This window comes from Temnothorax nylanderi, unplaced genomic scaffold (assembly GCF_030848795.1).
Source record: "Temnothorax nylanderi isolate EJ_2023f unplaced genomic scaffold, tnyl_v1.0 TNYL_tig1018_pilon, whole genome shotgun sequence".
Classification (NCBI taxonomy): Eukaryota; Metazoa; Arthropoda; class Insecta; order Hymenoptera; family Formicidae; genus Temnothorax; species Temnothorax nylanderi.
This window is the reverse complement of record NW_027250080.1, coordinates 24,596-45,553: the sequence shown is the minus strand read 5'-3', so window position 1 is coordinate 45,553 and position 20,958 is coordinate 24,596. Positions and strand designations below refer to the sequence as shown.

General features: G+C 34.4%; 1 protein-coding gene and 1 pseudogene across 1 annotated transcript; both read left to right on the top strand.

Annotated features, from left to right (window-relative positions):
* Window positions 1-7,386: 7,386 nt before the first annotated feature.
* Window positions 7,387-11,968, top strand: LOC139786360 (uncharacterized). The gene is made up of 6 exons (XM_071725526.1): window positions 7,387-7,877; window positions 9,262-9,480; window positions 10,511-10,643; window positions 10,738-11,317; window positions 11,401-11,559; window positions 11,645-11,968. Exons 2-5 carry the CDS (start codon window positions 9,271-9,273, stop codon window positions 11,471-11,473), a joined length of 996 nt encoding a protein of 331 aa, XP_071581627.1. The 5' UTR covers window positions 7,387-7,877; window positions 9,262-9,270; the 3' UTR covers window positions 11,474-11,559; window positions 11,645-11,968.
* A 5,468-nt stretch (window positions 11,969-17,436) lies between these two features.
* Window positions 17,437-20,168, top strand: LOC139786359 (zinc finger protein 277-like; annotated as a pseudogene).
* Window positions 20,169-20,958: the final 790 nt, after the last annotated feature.

The window sequence follows — 20,958 nt, the reverse complement described above, 5'->3', positions numbered from 1 at the left end:
TATGAAATTTTTTTTGTTATTCAAACTTAAGAGTTTTCAGGTTGCTAAATATTAATCTGATGTTAAATTCAGTTGATAAATTCAAAATGTCGGAGCCATATAGCGGCCGGATATCAAAAGTAAAAATTCTTTATTTTTTTTTTAATATCCGCTATTTTTAATTAACTTTATTGCCATCCGATTAATATTGCGGTTATTTAAAAAAAACCTTAACTTCGAATACATATTAAAAATAATTCATAAATTTTGAATGGTATTATGTATATAGTTGCAACTTTTTGACGCAATAGATTCTGTATTAATCTCGGTGTTAATAATCATGCATCAATTATATATTTTTAATCATAATGACATAAGAAATTTCTTTTAAGAACAAATAAAGGATAAATATTTTAATTCGCGATGCTTCTTTAATAAACTTATTCTATTAATTATATTTATTATTTATACTGTGTAGGAAAGTTTCATGTTTGTATATCTAATTAAAATTTCAAATAAACTTTTATGTAATTTCCCTGGTAATTTCATAAAAATTAATATTTTCATCAAATTGAACTGCCAAATACGGTCAGGCTGAATTTTGTTCACCTATATAGTAACAATTTTTCATGTGAATTTTAAAGTATATTCTTTCGCTTCGTCAACTACACGCGCCGTACTTTCAATCTTGAAACGCAGTCTGAACTGAAACGTACAATTACATATTAAATTGATAATCAATATTTAACAATACCGATACTATACCCATCTCTACACACACCGCAAAAAATGTTACAAAAATATTTTTAATTTATAGTTATAAAATTATTGATTATAATTTTTCTTTTTCTTTAAATTTTAATTAATATCTAATATTTTTAATTTCAGTTTATAAAATTAATTTTTATTTTATTATTAATTTCTTAAATTTTAATTTATTAATTTAATCAGGAAATATATTTTTCACATATCGACTGATATCTTTGGGGAGGTCGTATCTTACACAATTCGAGGTCGATTTTACACAATTTCCGGTTTTTCTGCTTCCCCGAAGCTAAGTGTCTACATCGTGTGTGTGAAGCTAGCGTCTCATTTTGCGGAAACACAAATTATTGAGAGTTCTGACTTCCTTTTCAATAGTTCTAGAGTTCCTGATAGTTTAAACAAATAGTTCTGGCCATTAAAGCCAAAAAACGCGTCAGTACAAAATGAGACGCTAGGTTCACGCAGCGTCTCACTTTGTCCTACACAAGTTCCACCACTGTATCTCATCAGATTTTGCGAGATCTATAATTCTATAACAGTTCTATAAAGAGTTCTGCCATATAAAAGCAAAAAAATTAATTATAAGGTACTAAAAAGAAATTACAATGTAACGAGTATACCGAGTTGAGACGCCAGTTGAAATCTCGGAGTTCCGGTTTGTGTAAAATATTTTTCGAGTAGTTCTGAGCATATTGAAGCATTTTCTAAACAGTTCCGAGCGTTAGAATCTTTGTGTTATATTTTAAAAATTTATATTAACCGAAAAGTACTCATGACGGAAAACGATGAGACGCTGTGCGAAATCTCGGAGTTCCGGTTCATATAAAATATTTTTCGAGTAGTTCTGAGGATATAGAAGCATTTTCTAAAGAGTTTCCGGCACTAGCAATGTTGTATAATTTTAAATAAATTAATAACGCTCGAAAGTCAGGAATTTATCGAAAATAGGTGAGACGCTGGCCGTATTTCGACAGTTCTGCGAGTTCTATTACAATTTTCGTTCTGAACGTGTTCTAACGTTTTCTAAAGACTTCTGGCGATAAGCGTTATTTAATCATTTTTAAATAATTTTTATCGCCCGAGAAAGACGCATATATACGGTATATGGGTGAGACGCTGTAGGAAATGTCGGAGTTCTGGCTTATATAAAATATTTTTCGTATAGTTCTAAGTATATTGAAGCAATTTCTAAAGAGTTCCGGGCATTGGCAATGTTGTATAATTTTAAATAAATTAATAACGAAAATCAGGAATTTATCGAGCGTCTCACCCATATACCCGTAAATGCGTCTTTCTCGGGCGATAAAAATTATTTAAAAAATGATTAAATAACGCTTATCGCCAGAACTCTTTAGAAAACGTTAGAACACGTTCAGAACTACACGAAAATTGTAATAGAACTCGCAGAACTGTCGAAATACGGCCAGCGTCTCACCTATTTTCGATAAATTCCTGACTTCGAGCGTATTAATTTATTTAAAATTATACAACATTGCTAGTGCCGGGAACTCTTTAGAAAATGCTTCTATATCCTCAGAACTACTCGAAAAATATTTTATATGAACCGGAACTCCGAGATTTCGCACAGCGTCTCATCGTTTTCCGTCATGTCGGTTAATATTAATTTTTTAAAATATAACACAAAGATTCTAATGCTCGGAACTGTTTAGAAAATGCTTCAATATGCTCAGAACTACTCGAAAAATATTTTACACAAACCGGAACTCCGAGATTTCAACTGGCGTCTCAACTCGGTATACTCGTTACATTGTAATTTCTTTTTAGTACCTTATAATTAATTTTTTTGCTTTTATATGGCAGAACTCTTTATAGAACTGTTATAGAACTATAGATCTCGCAAAATCTGATGAGATACAGGTGTGGAACTTGTGTAGGACAAGTGAGACGGTGCGTGAACCTAGCGTCTCAGTTTGTACTGACGCGTTTTTTGGCTTTAATGGCCAGAACTATTTGTTTAAACTATCAGGAACTCTAGAACTATTGAAAAGGAAGTCAGAACTCTCAATAATTTGTGAGTTTTCGCAAAATGAGACGCTAGCTTCACACACACGTCTACATCCTATCTTGAAATAGATTACCAAAAATGAATTATAGTTGTCGAAATTTTCTCGCATTTTCTCGTATTTGTAGTAAGACAAAGCACTTCAAAATTATAATCAAATAAACAAGATACGACATATTTATTTTTAAATGACAATAATAAATGTTATTTAAAATAAATATGTCGTATCTTGTTCATTTGATTACAATTTTGAAGTGCGTCGTATCTATAAAAATTGCGTTTTTGCGTTTGTTTCCCACGAATAATATCAAATTAAACAATATATATATATAAAGCTGTATTTTAATTCCAAATTACTATTACTTTTGAACAGTAAAGTAAACTATCTTGTTTGTTGCTTATCAACAAACAAAAATTTACGAATCCTGTAAAGTGACAGTTTTTGAGATACGATATCCCGAAAGATATCAGTCGATATACGATAGAAACAATAAAAAATATGAACAGGAAAAGATTTGTCATCGTTGAAATGGAATTCGAACTTGTGAAGATCTATAAACGACAAAACATTTATGTTATTGAGTTATTGATTTCATTTTTACTGCCCAATCTATTGTAAGTATATGCAAAAGTTAAGTGAAAAAGCAAAACAAATGTAATGCGTTAAACATTATTTTAATGTACGTTGCTTTTTAGTATTATATTAAGTGTTATTTGCAATTGGGAACAAAGTTGTTTGAAAGTTTTAAACATCATCGCAGGTAATGACCATTACATGATTTATCGGGAGATAAGTATAGGAAGATTTTTCAATTTTAAAATATTTATTGTTATTTTATAATAAAACATTACATTTACATTCTCTCACTTTATGAGATTTTACATTATTTTATATCACGTTTCACTTTATTGATAATTGGATTTGCCCCAAAGAACCCTGTCTATTTTAGAACCCTCGCGTCTAACAACGAGACTTTGCTAAAATAAAAATTATTGTTAGAGGATCAGAATATTCTACAGACATAATCCTCTAAGTCGACATTGGTTAGAGATACACTCTCTGAAACATTAGAAAAATATACTTTATAGCATTCTTTCATTCGATTTCTCGGCATCCAGGACATTTTCCGTGGTGACAGTGGTAATGGATACAATCAATTATTTTGAATATCCTGACTCACATCCAGAAACTTGCAATTAGCTGGATCAGTAGTAACAAATTTATTTGTATAAAGTACTTCAATTGATATATTAAAATAGTTTATTATCCGTCATCACAAGGAGATGCCTAGGACGTCGAAAAATCGAATGAAACAAAGCCATTTTGTACATTTTTCTAATCTTTCAAAGAGTGTATCTCTGAACGGTATTAACTTACAATAAGGATTATGTTTATACAGAAATATTTCGATCCTCTAACAATAATCTTTCATTTTAAGTCTCGTTACTAGACGCGAGGGGCCTAAAACCTTTATAAAAATGGGCAAAGTTCTTTGTAAGTGAGTTTAATGCCAAATTGGCAACAATTTGCTATTAATTTACTTACTGGATTATAAACACGCTGCTGTATTACAGACGGGTTGCAATCATATCTACCCATTAGATTATAGATATTTTGTACCCTAAACGGTAAGATACCCATGTGCACATATAGGTAGCAATTTACTCCATTTGCACGAATTCTTGTATGAACACAGTGCACAAGATGACACTAATGCAGATAGATGAGCGAGCGTATATTTTATTTGCACATTATAAACAGCGCTAAGCGCAGAATGCATTTTACTGCGGCGAGCGCAGAATGCATGGGATTTTGACAGTAGTCACTGCGGCGAGCGCAGAATGCATTTTAACATTACTTATTACGACGGTCGACTTTATGCTTAAAATGTAAAAATTAATTTAAGTGAAAAACTTTGAGTCATAATAAGTTGGGCCATAATAGACGATTTTACATATGTTTTATATTTCTCAGTTTTTGACATTTTGTCTTAATTTCTTTTGATCTTCTAGATGCTGTATTATTTCTTCTCTTCCTCCAGTGTTATTTTTTTTGCAATTGCATATATTTTAACTCTTAACATAAAGTCTAACATTTGGATTCTATGTGGATAACACTCGTTGTTCTGGTCAAACCAATGTTCATCTGCATGCTGGACGTGTTTTATACAAATTTCAAGGAACTTTTTCTTCACTTTATAACACGTATAATCATCGATAATTTCGAGAATTTTCTTCCTTTGAAAACTATAAATTTCCTTCAAAAATTAGTTATTAAGACTGTATATTTGACATTAAATTAATTATAATATAAGAACGCCATCAAGTCCGAGCTAGGATCTAAGTAGCAAATAATTTCCGTGTGAATTTCTAATACTATTTCCAACTAAACTGCGCGCCAACGAATTGTCGGTCTTGAAACACAGTTTTTCGTTAGAACAGTAAATTCACTTAAATAAATCGCAAATCGATTTAATTTTTGATGCTGATACAAATCGTATCTAACATCCCCCCTTTCCCCGAATATTACTGTAAAGAATTTATTGCGAAAAAATATTATCTCAGTCAGGGTTTTTTCGCAATAAATTCTTTACAGTGAATATTCGGGGGAAGGTTTTTTGGGCTTTCAACTTGATATGGCTTCTTAATAACTCCATGTAATTTGTATACTATAATTATTAATATTAAGAAAGTAAAAAAAACGACCGCTATGATTTAAATCAATAGAGAGGATAAATTCCATAATAAAATGCTATAATTATTAATTAATGTTAATCTTATGATGTTAAACTTCCTTTTAATTTATTTCATCTCTCGACGGATTTTTTATGTAACGGGATTATTATGATGTATTACAGTTAATTAGAGGGATTTATTTGATTGATTGAAAAAGTCTTTGTAAAGCACGAAACGTCCCAGTTATTTTGACGGAATATTAAACTATATTATTTAGAATCCTGTTGTTCGGTTATTGGCTCTTGTCCTTGTTTTATCTAAGACATACGAGCTTTATCTACTTATATATTTTTTAATTTATACATATTAAAATTATTGCAATGTTAAAAAAAACTAATTTTTTACATTATCTCATGACGGAAGAGCACCACCTTCTCGCGGTTTCCGTTGAGCAACAATATGTACGTAATCTATTCGTAAAAGTGAAATACACAGAACTGTTATTGCAAAAATTTGTCCTTTAATTTTACTATATGTATTTTACAAGACATAGTAACTTGTGCCAATGTCAAATAATTAATGAAATAAAATTGCTTAAAGTTTCCATGTGCGTAATCTATCAAGCCGGTAGAAGCAATTTTCTAATAGTAAACGTGGACGAGCGAGTAAGACGATCAAATTAAGAAGTAGTCTACCACGTAAGGCAGTTGGCTCACGATCCAGAGGTCCCGAGTTCGAATCCCACCAAGGTAAGTGTGTTTTTCAAATACGAGAAAATATTTATAATCATAGACTGCATCTTAAGAAACAAATTTAGTTATAAAATAGTAATAAAATTTCGAAATAAATAATTTTTTTTTTATTCCGGGTAAATATCGGAAATCAGTGTCCTCTAGTATTAAGAGGACTGCAATCTTAAGTCTAGTGTCTCATGGTTAGAGGATATTCCTCTAGATTTTAAAATATCTTCTTGAGACCGTATTTCAGAGGAAAATCCTCTAAAATCAAGCGGGAGCTAAATGACAGAATATTTTTTTTTTTTGTGATTAATAGTAATTGCATGAGTTAACTTAAAGTAACCTTTAAAGTATATTATAGAAATACTTAAAGTTTGGTTCGAAATCACTTCTAGTTTATCAATAGTTTATCAATAGTTTATCAATAGTAATTTCTTTGGTAAACTTTCTAGTTTATTTAAGTTTTTTTAAGTAAATTTTCCTAAGGGAAGACATTACTTAAGACGGTCTTGAAATAAGATCCGATTATGAATACCGCCCCGAGAGAGCTTTGTCAAGGCCTTCACACATAAAATCGCGTAAGGACGTAAAACGTAAGCGTAAGAAAATTGACCAATCCCAATCAAGTATTGTGCTGTCCGTAACCCCAGTAGGGGAAAATACTCGATTGGGATTGATCGATTTTCTTACGCTTACGTTTTACGTCCTTATGGCATTTTATGTGTGACGGTCTTTACTGGTTGAGTGTCAATATGGCGTACTTCTAAAGGTGGGTTTTCATGGGCAGTGAAATTACATCCTTGAGTACGAATCCGTTTCAATCGTTTCCAATCGGTATAATCGTTATGAAATCATAATTAACGATTCAAATACGATAGGAACCGATTGAAATTACATCGTTGAATATACCAATCCGTTTCAATCGTTTTCAGTCGGTGTAATCGTTATAAATCCGTGATTTCCGGATCAAGAATCCAGATTCATGCGGATTCAAAATTTTTAATCGGATTCAATTGGTCATTTTTAGCAGGGCAACTCGACCTTGATCAAAACATGCTAACAGGAAAATTCCTGAATTTGAATAAAATATTATGAAAACTATTGTAGCTAATATGTAAAATATTTAATTAAGTCGAGAATTGCAACTACATGATCTTTCTTCAGTCGTTTATGCATAAGGCATATAATTATCAAATAAAATATTAAACGAATATTATTCCTGTGACGCATGATCCATTTCTCCTCTCTAAATCAATTACGTACCCTTATTACGCTTCTTTCTAATTATTTCAATGGTGCAAATGCCAATACGTTATTCTATTAAAATTCATAAATCACAATAATTTCATTTAATTCCCTGCTCATTGCATTGTTTATAACGTATTGCAATCATTTTCAAAGTTTTAAAATTCGCTTCCTTTACTAATCTTACTTTTTTATTTTCAGGTACGTTATGCTCACTCTGGATCTGGATCATCAGTGATGATCGGTCGAGTTGCAGTTTACATCAAAAGAGAAAGTTTCCGTTGAGCGGAAGTGAGAGAGACAGCTACATGATAGAAAGAGAAAAAAGATGGGCAGATGTGCGTGGCGTGACCGCCCGGCGCCCATTCGAGGATAGTCGAGGTCTTTTCTCGCCTAGCTGTTGAAGAGTGCGGACGTATAGTCGAGTGCGGTCTTAGAGTATTCTAGATAGCGTAAGTGTAGCGAACGTAAGCAATTTAAATTTTGCAATTTTTTTTCTTTGGTGCACGTGAACGTGTGTATGCCGTATGTTCTTCTACCGTGTGAAACACAGTACCACACGTGGTAGAACATGTTATAACGTGTATCGGAAAATGAGATAAAAGATACATTGAGTAAGATAAAAAATACATTTCGGAAAATCTTAAACCCATATCCTGCCTCTCTCCTCCTTCTCCCTCACTCCCTACTCACTTTTATTCACCCTTTGCCTTCACCTACTCCTTCTCTCCCTCTCTTCCAATCCTTTCCTTGCTCTCCCGATGCCTCCCTTCAGCTTTTCCACGTCCCGTCTCTCAAGTTCGCTCCTCGCCTTACTTCCCGCCACGTGCGTTTGCCATGCGCTCACCTCGCTCAATCGACCCGGGAAGTCAGACTACTACGGGAGTTCGGGTGACGACCAAGACTTCTTGGACGAGGCACAGATTACTTGACCCCGTTTTGCGTGTCGCCCTAGAAGGTTCTGGATAGGTCTCTTTTCTTCGGGAGCAGCGGATCGGTTGCTGGTCTCGAGTCGAAGTGTCTTCTTTCGCCGCGGCGCCGATTTTTATAAAGGGGGCGATAGATTCGGTGAAGAGGCCGATCCTCGTGCGAGCCGCGCAGCGGTCGGAGCAGTGCGAAATTACGCGCGCTCGCACTCGGCGGAGATCGGCTCCCGTCGGCGTTCGTCGGGGCCCCGAGGGGATATCGGTGCCGCGAGCCGCAAACGCTCGCGCACACGATAATTTTGAGCGAATTAAAAAAAGGTGGGCGCACCGCTCCCTATCCTCGCCCGACGGATGGTCGGGCGGCATCCGGCGGGTGTTAGCCGGGAGACGATGCGTTGACAAGGGTGCATCGTTACAAAATAAATAAATACATATATATATCTATTTCATAAAAAAGAATATGTTACAATCCAGAATATTGAGATCAAAATTAAAATATATAAAATAATTATTTATTAACAATTTATTCGTTATATTCTGTAATAATAGTACAATTTGTTAATAGAAAAGTAAAGAAATTATAGTTTCAGTGAAAATTAATGTTTTTAAAAATAGATACTATAGATGTACACTATTCTCTGTAGAACAAAATTTGCAATGTATTGTTAATCAAAATCTTTTTCTATAAGGGCTGCAATATATTCACAGCCAGTACTAAAAATCTATAGTTTACATTACGTAATACACATTCTGACAATAGTGTCAGTATTAACAATGTGAATGGAAGGAAGATGAATTTAGATTATATAATCTTTATGCTGTAATTACAAATATATGATATTATAATGCATTTTAGCATATGCTACAAAAGCAAGGATTATTATTCTCCATATTTTTGGTCTTCTTTCAGAGAGAAAATATGGCATCCAATTACCAATCTTTATATTGTAAGAGTCGATATCCTTATATCGGCAGAAAATCCGTAGGAGAAGAGGATATTAGAGTTGACTTCATCTATCAATTTGTGAAGAAAAGACACGTTAAGATCCACTCTAATCTCAGTGTATTTCATACTGCCCCTGACATAATTGGACCACCCAAATTTTCAAACTATGGAGAACCATTTCAGGTAATTATTTAGAATGTTTAAATAGACGAATTTCCCTCCATGACTTTACCTTTGACATATGTTGCCAAGATCACTCTTCTGAGTAACATTCCAAAGATTTAGCCATTGTTATTGATTAAAAAGTTATTAACAAGAGATATAAATAGAATATAGATTTCTTTAACACCGTATAGATAGATCTATAGCACTTTCGATTCTTTTTTACATGCAAACGTTCAGTTCTCGTTTAGAGGTCTATCATGGTACAATACGGGTTTTCAAGTTTCACTTTCACATGAAAAGCGATGTCATCTCCACTCCACCCCTGCTCACTCGCGCGGCAAGACAAGATCTATCATTGTACGGTTTAACTTTCTAAGCGAGGCTTACCCCACTCTATCTCTGTTTACAGGACGAAACGAGGTCCACCCTAGGGTTCCTCTAGTAAGAATTACGACACCGTCCGTAATTAATAATTACTAGGGATCTATAGCAAACGATAGAGAGAGACAGCCTTCCTACTCTCGTACTTTTCATTTGGATGTTATAGCTTTGTCTCATTTGCACTAACTTCTTCCTTATTAATGGCGAACCAATCAGGAGTTATCACGCGGTGTCGTAACTCTTATATAATTACTAGAGGAACTCTAGTCAATCCCTGCTAAAGGGAGAGGCTGAATCCCTCTGCCGCCCACATGTATACTGTCTATAAACACATATCAGCAAATTGACTTTCCTTAATTAGCACTATTATATTTCTCAAACTTTTTTATTAATAACGTTTTAATAAATAACGAACGACGGCTAAAACCTTTGGAAGGTTACTCAGGAGAGTGCTCCCTATAATATATATGTCAAGGTTAAGGTCGTAGAAGGTTGCTTCTCTAAACTAAATAATTATCCTATTTTATTCTTCGTGTTTCAATGGAGAAACATATTTCATAGTATGTGTATTATCCGTTATATTGTCCTGTACAAAGTAATCGGAATCTAAATTTATATATTACAAGATTTTTTCTACTATTTGATACATTTTGACTTTTCAAAACAGAAGATGAATCGATGGAATAATGATATCGTCATTTCAATAACTCCGTGGCAATACGAAGACGAATCCATGACAAATCTTTTCGTACCCTTCTCAAGGGCGCCATGGGAAGGTCGTGAACATGATGATTATATTGGTATGTGATACCTGAATTCATAAGTAAGATATTGTTATAAAAGATACGCTTTTTTGTTGAGAAGAGAGTATAATTATAATTTTCTTTTTTGAAGATATCGAGTTTCATGAAGCTGTATATCCAATCAGAGTTTCTATATACGAAATGTACAATCCTGGAGACGTAATTCAAATTTCGGCTCAAGATGATTCTAATAATGAGTGGTTTAAATTGTGGGAAACTGATTATAAGTCTGAGATTGTACCCCCGATAAGTATACAGGAGTCAATAATGACTAACCAAAACGTGAATAGTAGAATAGATCAAACTGAAGTAACGACATCAAGATTATTTTCTCCACCCTTATCACACCCGCGTGACTTTAAAACGAAAATGCTAAGACTATTTTTTAAAGACAGAGGTACAGATACAGATTTCCGTGAAATACCTCTTTACACAAAGCTAGATGCTGTGATGCTTATCGGTACATCAAAGTTGGTTCGTCCTAGAAATTATGAGAAGAGTTTAACTAATCTGTTAAAGGAAATTAACTGCATGTACTTTCCACACCATAAGGATATTCATAATTTAACAGCAGATTTCAAAAATGCACATTTGGATATAGATTATCTGCAACGACATTTTTCTGAATATTGCATTATAATGGAATATTGTACTTATTGTAGGGATGGAAGGTATTATTATCAACATTAAGTAATATTAAAATCTCTTTATTCTGTTAATAATAAAAATGAATTTGTTCCGATGTTATTTGCAGCTACATAAGAAGGGTTTCTAAGGAGAGTATTTTGAGAGAGAATTTGATGCACAAAATGTATCTCTGGAGGTAATCCGTCATTCGAATTGTGCAAAACGTATAAAACTCTCTTCGGATGAATCCAAGGAGCTATCACGTTGCAATATATCTGAGCTTCCTGTAAAGTATTCTAAGAAGCCTATTTTTCATAATATTTATTGCAATATCATCTCGTTTATTAAAGTTTTATATTTTATCTTTGCAGGATGAAATACTACTAATAATATTTAAAAACTTGGATCTGATGACGTTATGCCGCTTGAATTATGTAAATAGACGCTTCAATGATTTGATACGAGACCCTGAACTCTATACATGTTTGAATATACACTCCGCAAATTTTGATATGGCAACACGCGATATGAGCAATATATTTTGTTACTTTACATCTAGATGTAAATATTTGCAACAGTTAGATCTTACAAAAAGCATATTTAGTGTTGTGGATTTTAATAACTTTCTTGATAATTGTGGCAGGCGTTTAACGCACTTAAGATTAGGATACTGCCATTTCATTGGTCTCGCTGATTTTGCCCTACTTAAAATTTCAGAGATATGTGTAAATTTGAAAGGTATGTATATACATATAAAGTACATGAAACATGTGATTGTTGGGATTTTTGGTATTATTGTATATGCCCAACACATATCTCTTTTTAGAATTGAATATAGATTATTGTCATGGCATAGACGACGAAGGATTTTCGTATCTCGAGAAATTAAATGGTTTGGAACATTTAAACCTTCGTAATACACGTATAAGAGCTGAATGCCTTTACAAAATACTGCAAAGAAATCAACGGATGCGTGAGTTCAATTTTGAACCTGGATTCTATATAAGAAATACAGCTGCAACACACTTTATAAAATTGTGTCCTAACTTGGAAGTAATACGTTTAGAGAACTGTCTTAATCTTACATCGCAGGATATTAACGTTCTCACTGACTGTAAGAATTTACGAAAGGTGTACCTTCCCGCGTAAGTGTGTGCTTTTAATTTTTTTTTAAATACATGTTTACTATATTCTTGATTGAAATTTGTGTTTGCTTCTCTTGCATTTCGAGGATCTTGAAAAAGTTACATTAATTTTCTTTGTGCTTCCTCATAGAGAAAGCTTTGTTTCTTGTGAAAAAATTGTTTCAGTTTTCTTTGCCAATGTGTTCTAAATATTCTAAAACGTTGAAATATCACATTTTTACAAAATGTCCGTACGCGCGCGCGCGTGTGTGTGTGTGTGCGTGCGTGCGTGTGCGTGTGTGTGTGATATCGGGCTAAATTTTTTTTAATCAATACAATATTATTAAAAAAAGGTTGGTATTGAATTTGACGATGATCGGTAAAGGAGTTCTATAACTTTATAAAAATTTTGAATGTTTTGAGAAATGTCCGTGGTAGCTTTAATTTCCGCAAATTTTGAGATATTGAGCTATTTATAATTCCATTATATTCTTTACTACTTTCTACCCCTATTTCATATATAATTCTTTAAGCTTTGGTTGATTATACCTAGCTTTATGCCCGATCAAAGGTCCATATGCGAAGTCCATATATATATGGACCGTACAGCCTGAACTTCCAAAGTCAACATCGATTTGACATTGCGTCGATTGTAAAACCCCAATTGTGCTACCAAGCTGACCTTCTATCAATTCATAAAAAAGTTAAATTTAAAATTTGAAAAAAAGTGTGCAAATTAGGAACTTGCACCTTGCTTCCTCATTATTACAGATCGATCGCTACCATATTGTTCCTATTTTATTTGGTTCATAAAGCTGTCTCTATGCGGAAGCCAAACTAATAAATACTAATAATTATGCATCAAGTAAAATACAAGTTTCCTCATAAGAGGAAGCTTTATGAGCGAAATAAAAGGTTAAATTATTGCTCTGAATAGGAGCAATGGTAGCAATCTGTAATGATGAGGAAACAATATGCAAATTTCTCATTTGCAACATTTTTTGTAATTGGAATACTATAATAATTATATGATTTTTGTTACAGATTGCCTGATCCAATCGCTGATAATTGCTTACACAGATTACTTTCTTCCTGGCATCAACGCCTGGAATTACTTGCTTTACGCTTAATTTTCTTCACTGATCACACATTGAAATTATTAACGCAGTGTAAAAACTTGAAGCAGTTACAACTTTATGGGCCGTTCGACCTTACACCTGATAAGTGTTCCATTATTATGGAACAATGTCCAAAACTGCAAGAGTTTCATATCATATACTGCATGCCCAAAATTGACGATTGTTTGGTTAACGAATGGAAGGAAAGATATCCGCATGTGTCCATCTATACATTTGACCGATAATTTGAATAGTTTAAGAAAGTTAACCTTTTTGGAGCATATATATATATATATATTTGGTGTATATATATATATATACCAAAAACATTTATAATTTTTAGTTTATTATGTTAACTTGTAAGTTTATTCATTAACTAAGTTTATTCGTTAACTAAGTTAATTTACGTTTAATGTTGATTTACTGCTATATGATTTTAAGTTACCTGTCATATAAATTTAAGAACAAAACTTAAATCTGATTAAAAAACCTTATGCAATATATTTCTGTCTTTATTTTGTCTTTTTTTCAATGTAATTTAAAATAGCATTTGACTAGGAAAATAGCAAGAATAAATGGTGAAAGCTATTTGGCCAGGCAGATAGCATTTGCCTAGTCAGAAGCTATTTTCCTAAAATAACCATTTGCCTACGACATATATAATTTTATATAGAGTATCATTAAAAGAAGGTTGGTATTGAATTTGGCGATAATCGGTTCTTTCTTTATAAAATTTAGAATTTTTTGAGAAACGTTCGTGGTTGCTCTAACTTCCGACAATTTTGAGATATCAGACTATTTATAATTCTATTATATTCTTCAGTCTTTTCTACCCCTATTTTATATACAAATCTTTAAGATTTGGTTGATTAGATCCAGCTTTATACGCGATCAAAGGTCCATATGCGAAGTCAATATATGTATGGACCATGTAGCCTGAACTTCCAAAGTCAACATCGATTTAACATTGCGTCAATTGTAAAACCCTACTTGTGCTAATAAGCTGACGTTTTTTTAATCATAAAAAAATTAAATTTAAAATTTTAAAAATGTGCAAATTAGAAACTTGCACAATTGCTTTCTCATCATTACAGATTGCTCCTATTTTATTTTGCTCATAAAGCTTCCTCTATGAGGAAGCCAAACTAATAAATACTAATAATTATGCATCAAATAAAATACAAGCTTAAATAAAATAAATAGGAAATAAAATAGAAGCAATGGTATCGATCTGTAAGGATGAGGAAGCAATGTGCAAGTTTCTAATTTGCACACTTTTTTAATTTTAAATTTTTTTACGAGTTTCCTTCATATAGTAAAAGAATTATATTATATTACATTTACTAATGACTTACCCATTAAAAAAAGAATTAGGTTAATTGTTGCAAAAATAATTATAAATTTTGGTGTAGAATTTGGCCGATTCTCTCCCGGGTTTCATTCAACATCTTTTCTTTATTTTTATGATACTTTTTGATCGTTCGTTGACGCATTTGTGGCCATTCGTACAAAAATTGAAATATAGAACATGCATAATTTGTCAAACAATATTTAATGGCAAAATACAAAGCTGACTTAACTTTCTCAGGCCATCCAACTTTAATGCACAATAGCAGCCAAAGAAGCCTGCAAAATACGTGCGTTTTACGTTAAGTAATTGCGAATCAATTTGAATGAGGATATGCATATTTACCGTATTTCATTATTTTTGATACGGCGAAATAAACAATTGGAAATAGAATTCAGTTTTCCTATGGTCAGACTCCCACGAGAAGAATGTAGATATCTTAATAATATTATTTTCTCAACGTTACAGAGGTTCCACTCGTCTGGTGTCAAAGGAGGTACATAATTACGGGCTTCACTATCACATTTGATCCATTTTTCAGCTAACACGGAACATTTTTCTTCCCATAAAGACTTTTCCGACAATTCCGGCATGACAGGTGTAGAAAAAGTATCACCGAACCACAAGCGCCATTCAACATAGAAATTATTATATTTAATGCTAAATGTATAAATAGGGGAGACCGGGGCCTAACCGTCGCCGGGGTTGAACCGTCAAATCAAATATCTCGGAACCTGTATATTGTGCGAACTCGCTATTAACATTGTAAATGCTGCTTATGGTACCCATGTGACCAACGGAGTTTCGGCAGGTTATCTGCCGTGTTATAATTTTTACGAGGGCAAACGTGTTTTTGGAAGGTGAAAATGAAATTTTCTGCGCGTGGAAATTTTGTAATATCTGCAATAATATTTGCTCTCCAAATCTCAAAGTACGTGATTATAAAGAGTAATGCATGCTGAACACGAATCCAGTGTAGTTTTTTCATTATCGTTGATGTCTAATATTTCGTGGGCGATCAAACCTGAAACTTGTGCTTGGGGCTTATCCGTCAGTAAGCACCCGGGGTTTATCCGTCAGTCTCGTCACTGTGGCGCGCCGGGCGCACGACTTCGGCTCACGGCGATTCCAGGTTAGGTTTCCCTCGAGCGTGATTCTGTCTTCCCTTGCACGTGCGTCAGTTTGTATAGGAGGGAAATGGTACGCACGTATCGTCGCAAAACGGGTGTTTTGGCCGACCGAAAAGATGGCGGACCGTTGTTTTCGAGATCGCTCGCGCTCACAGCACGTCGCGGCGTCGGCGAGGTACGGCGAGGCACGGCACGGCTCTGAGATCCCGCGATTTCCGCGCGAGAGTTGACATGCCGCGCGCGCGCGGTAGATCGTCCCGACTCCCGGCCGCGGTAAATCGTCGTTGTTGGTCGTTGTGTCAGTGATCGTCTCGGCGTCATTGTCGCCGCCGTTGTAGTGGTGGTGGTGTCGGTGGTGGTCATCGTCGTCGTCGTCGTCGTCGTCGTCGTCGTCGTCGTCGTCGTGGTGGTGGTGGTGGTCGTGGCCGTCGTCGTCGTCGTCGTTGCTCCGTACAAAGCGACGTAAATCACAGAATCCCTGGGTCCTGACGGAGCGATTCCGACGACGTGTCGTCGTCGGCGCGTCGAGGAATCGGCGCGAGGACGCCGTCGATTCCCGTCGACAAGGAGCAACTCAAGAAAACAGTTCTTGCGGTAAGAAAAGATAAAGTAAAAAAAATGCCACACAAACAGAACCGCAGCCTTCGACGAGCAGTGGGCGTAAATCGAAATCAAGGAAGCAGCAGCGGTCGGATTCTGACGAAGACTTGGATAATACGTGCTGCGTGTGCTCAAAGAAGTTGACAATAAACAGAGCATATGGGAAACAGTGCATTGCGTGCGAGCGTAGGGCACACAACACTTGCGTGCGCTTGTCAGGATCTGTATTCACGTGCCTAAAATGTTTTATGGAATAGGTAAAACAATTATTTTTTAATAAATTTTTATATTTTTTTCTTAAAAAACAATTATTAAAATGTATCCTATCATTTTTCAGGATTAGATGTATGTATATGTATTGAAAATGCAGTATGACGGATAAACCCCGGGGGGGTGACGGTTAAACCCCGGCATTTTTGAGATTTCAATTTTTCCACCGTTGTCGTTTTTGCTCTATACCGGTTAAACAAAGCGACGTAGATAAAAATTTCCTATATAAATTTTGTAGCTAAAGGTTCACTCTTTACAGTGGTACACCACATTTAACTAAAATTATTTATTTTCTTGTTAAAAATCGGCACCGAAAAAAAACTGACAGTTAGGCCCCGGTCTCCCCTACTGATAAAACTATGGTTTTGTATGTATAAAAAGGATGTTACCTCCTTATTGTTAGGAAATTTTTGGTACAAGTAATTTAACCAATCTGCAGTATTAATGCTTCTAAACCCAAAATTATTAAAATAAGATTTAAGAAATGGTTCGAATAATGTGGGTCCTCCTAACATATTCTCTAGATGACATAAAAGAAAATATCCCCTTTCGTATGGCACATATTTAGTGACTATGTCAGGTGACGAATCTTCCAAATTAGGTAATAAGCATTTTAGCAAAGCAACATTTGCGGGTTTTTGGACCTACAATACAATTTACACAATACAATTTCAGAAAATAGTCCAGAAAGAATTCAGGAACTGGATGTGTGTTTATAATTCATACAATGTAAAATATTGTCAATTGATAACATTATATATTACTTTATTTCTTTATCTAACCCCGGGGGGGGGTGGGGTGGTTCAACCCCGGCATTTTTGAGATTTCAATTTTTGCACCGTTGTCGTTTTTGCTCTATACCGGTTAAACAAAGCGACATAGATAAAAATTTCCTGTATAAATTTTGTAGCTAAAGGTTCACTCTTTACAGTGATATACCACATTTAACTACAATTATTTATTTTGTTGTTGAAAATCGGCACCGAAAAAAAACTAACGGTCTAGCCCCGGTCTCCCCTACATTGCTAATGGACTGCACGCCGGATGGACAGCCAAGTAAAAATGAACATTATTTCCTGCTCTCTGACTGTCTGTCGGAGGACAAGACTTTGAGAGACGAAATACATCGGGCTAAACTGGTATGTCTATCAACAAACAGCTAATACGTTTGATATGCAGTTTATGATGGCCCTCTTTGTAACGATATGGAATTATTATTTCAAGGAATGGATATTGGCGAAACAAGCAGCTGAACGTGCGGATACCAGTTTCAAACGCGGCTGTATATTCTGCCGTACTGAAATATGTGGATCACGTGCCGAGTATATAAAACATCTTTATCAGAAGCACAATCTTTACCTTGGTAAACCAGAAAATTTAGTGTTCGTCGACGAGCTTTTAGACAAAATCCAAAACAATGTTGAAAGGTATAAAATTTAAAAATCAATGCATACATTACAATTGAATCTGCATGTACTCCAATAACATAATGTAGTATATATATTTTTTTTTATAAAAATATTTATACAAAATTATCTATGTCAATCGTTTTAGTTTAATATGCATTTATTGCGAGGGAACATTTTAGGATCGTACGGTGTTAAAGGAACATATGCGAAAAAAATTCCACAAATGTATAAATCACTGGAGCCAGAAAGGACTTGGGAAAAGAAACAGGTAATGTGCGATTTGAGATAAGAAATGTTAATACTTCAGAAATATGATTTTTTAAATTTCTACAGGCTAATTCGAAAACAAATCCTGACGTGGGAGGTGGCAGTAGCGAAAATGAAGATGAGGAAAGTTCTTGGTTTGATTGGAATGACGAATCTATTGGGATAACGTGTCTGTTTTGTAATTATAACATTAATGAATTTACCTGTGTCCTGAGACATATGAAAGACACGCACAGTTTTGATTTTGAAGAAACTGTCAAAGACTTGACTTTTTATCAAAAAGTAAAGAACTGTCGTGTAACCATTAGCTTTATGTTTTTAACGATATACTTTTCTGCAACGTATTATCAAATTACAGGTGAAAGTAGTTAATTATATAAAAAGACAAATTCAATTAAAACGATGTATTTTCTGCGAAACAGAATCAGATAACGTTTTAGAGCATATGAAGAATCAACGACACTGTAAAATTGCCACGCAAAAAGTTTGGGATCAGCCAGAGTAAATATGATTGGAATTGCACAGAATTTATCTATATAAAAAATTATATTAATTGTTTTACCATTTATTCCAGATATTATTTTCCTATGTCTGAAAATGACTCGTTTTTGTACAATCTTGACGCAACTAGTAACAGCGATGAAGAAACCGATATTGAGAATCTTACTGCAATGAAGCAATGTAAGTATATATTGGAAGAAAATGATACATCAATTATAAATTAAAACAAATATAATGCATTCAAAAAATTTCAGGTGTAATTTATAAACGATTTTCCCTGAATCGAAGCTAAACTTTATCCAGTATTTTAAGGAGGTTCTACAGATAATGGATGTATCTAAAAATTGGAAAAAAACTTCATGGACGTATAAAGTGAGATGCGAGAAAAGTGCTCAAAAAATTTTAGCATCGGTTATCGTGTAAAAATTTGCAAAAATGAATTTTGAAATCACAGTTTTAACATGAGCTCTTATGGCAAAAGGGTTCCCGGAGACAGGAAACGAGATATTAAGGTGGTTCATGCAGTACTTGCAAGTCAAATAGGCAACTATTCTTATTAGTGATAAATAAGTGTGATTTTTGTCCGTAAAAATTAGCATATAATTATATGAAGGCGGCCTACCAGAGATTCAAAAAACGGAGCTCTTATAGATCTTAATCTAAGCTTTTCAGAAATATCGAGAAAAACAAGGGTTATCGTGTAAAATTTTGTGATATTGGCTATTGAAACAGGCCATATCACAGTTCACGTAGCGTGCTTCGAATAACAAGGGAGATTTAACAACGTCGCAGCGACTGCACCTCACATAACCTTTTATTTGTCAATGATTTTTGGGCATTTTCCATTCGAAGAACAACTTTCTTTTTAGCGAATTTTCCTCTTTTGACACCACGTAAGACTCTATCCTTATTTCTCCATGAATTGGTCGGGCTTGGAGGAGTCATTGTAAATTTATAAAAGTAAACGCAGTCACTGACTAGAAAAGGACCACGCTTATATGAGCAGAACAGCGAGACTCAAGTTCGTGACGTTATCACATTTTCTCGCATGTATAAGAAGCCGGAGTCAAAGGAGCACTTACACGATATTTTTAATTATTCCTCGCTTCGACTAATACGGGTATGATATAAGCTTTAACATCATCAAAATTCATGAAAATATTTTATGAATACTTAGAATTGATGAATTTGAAGATTTTCTCTTCATCTCTCGACTGACTAGAAAGTACCTGTAGAACCTCCTTAATGAAAAATTGTTTGTTAATTTATGTTATCGTGTGAAGTACTACTCGATTGCATCCTTATACATTAAGATTTCATATATATTTCAGCTGTTATTATCTAATAAATTTATCTATATTGCTTATTATGGTATACATTTTCTTAACTGTATAAGGTACAATAATCCGGACGTTTCGGCTCCACATTGAGCCGTCTTCAGCGGTGCAAAAATTAGTAAGAGTAAGATTAGATTAGAAATGATGAATTATATAGCTAGAAAAGGATGAAAATCAAAATCCAAGAAATAAAAGTGGAAATTCGAATGTATTCAAAAGCGAGATGAAAAGGGACAGAACGTGTTATAAATGCGGAAAACAAGGACATTATCAGTACGAATGCACGAGCCAGAGCAGCGCTGGAACTTCTTGGAGAGGCCCGAGGGGAGGAGGACAGCAGCAAGCGCGAGGAGGCGCGCGCTATCAGCCTCAGCAGCAACGAGACAGCAGCTACGGCAGAGGCAGCAGCGGCTACCGAGGCCGAGGCGCAGGTCAACGAGGACGAGGCGGTCAACAACGGCAAGATCGTCAAAGCGCAGAACAAGGAAGGATGACCTTAATTCACAACAGAGGTAGACAATAGGGTAGGAAATAACGTCGAGGCAAATAACTGCGAAAATAGAGTCGAATGGGTCTTAGAT

Excerpts from the sequence above, each read along its gene's own strand:
- LOC139786360 (XM_071725526.1), top strand. The coding sequence starts at position 9,271 with ATGGCATCCAATTACCAATCTTTATATTGTAAGAGTCGATATCCTTAT. Across the intron at positions 9,481-10,510 it reads ACTATGGAGAACCATTTCAG|AAGATGAATCGATGGAATAA; the intron begins GTAATTATTTAG and ends TTTTCAAAACAG. Across the intron at positions 10,644-10,737 it reads TGAACATGATGATTATATTG|ATATCGAGTTTCATGAAGCT; the intron begins GTATGTGATACC and ends TCTTTTTTGAAG.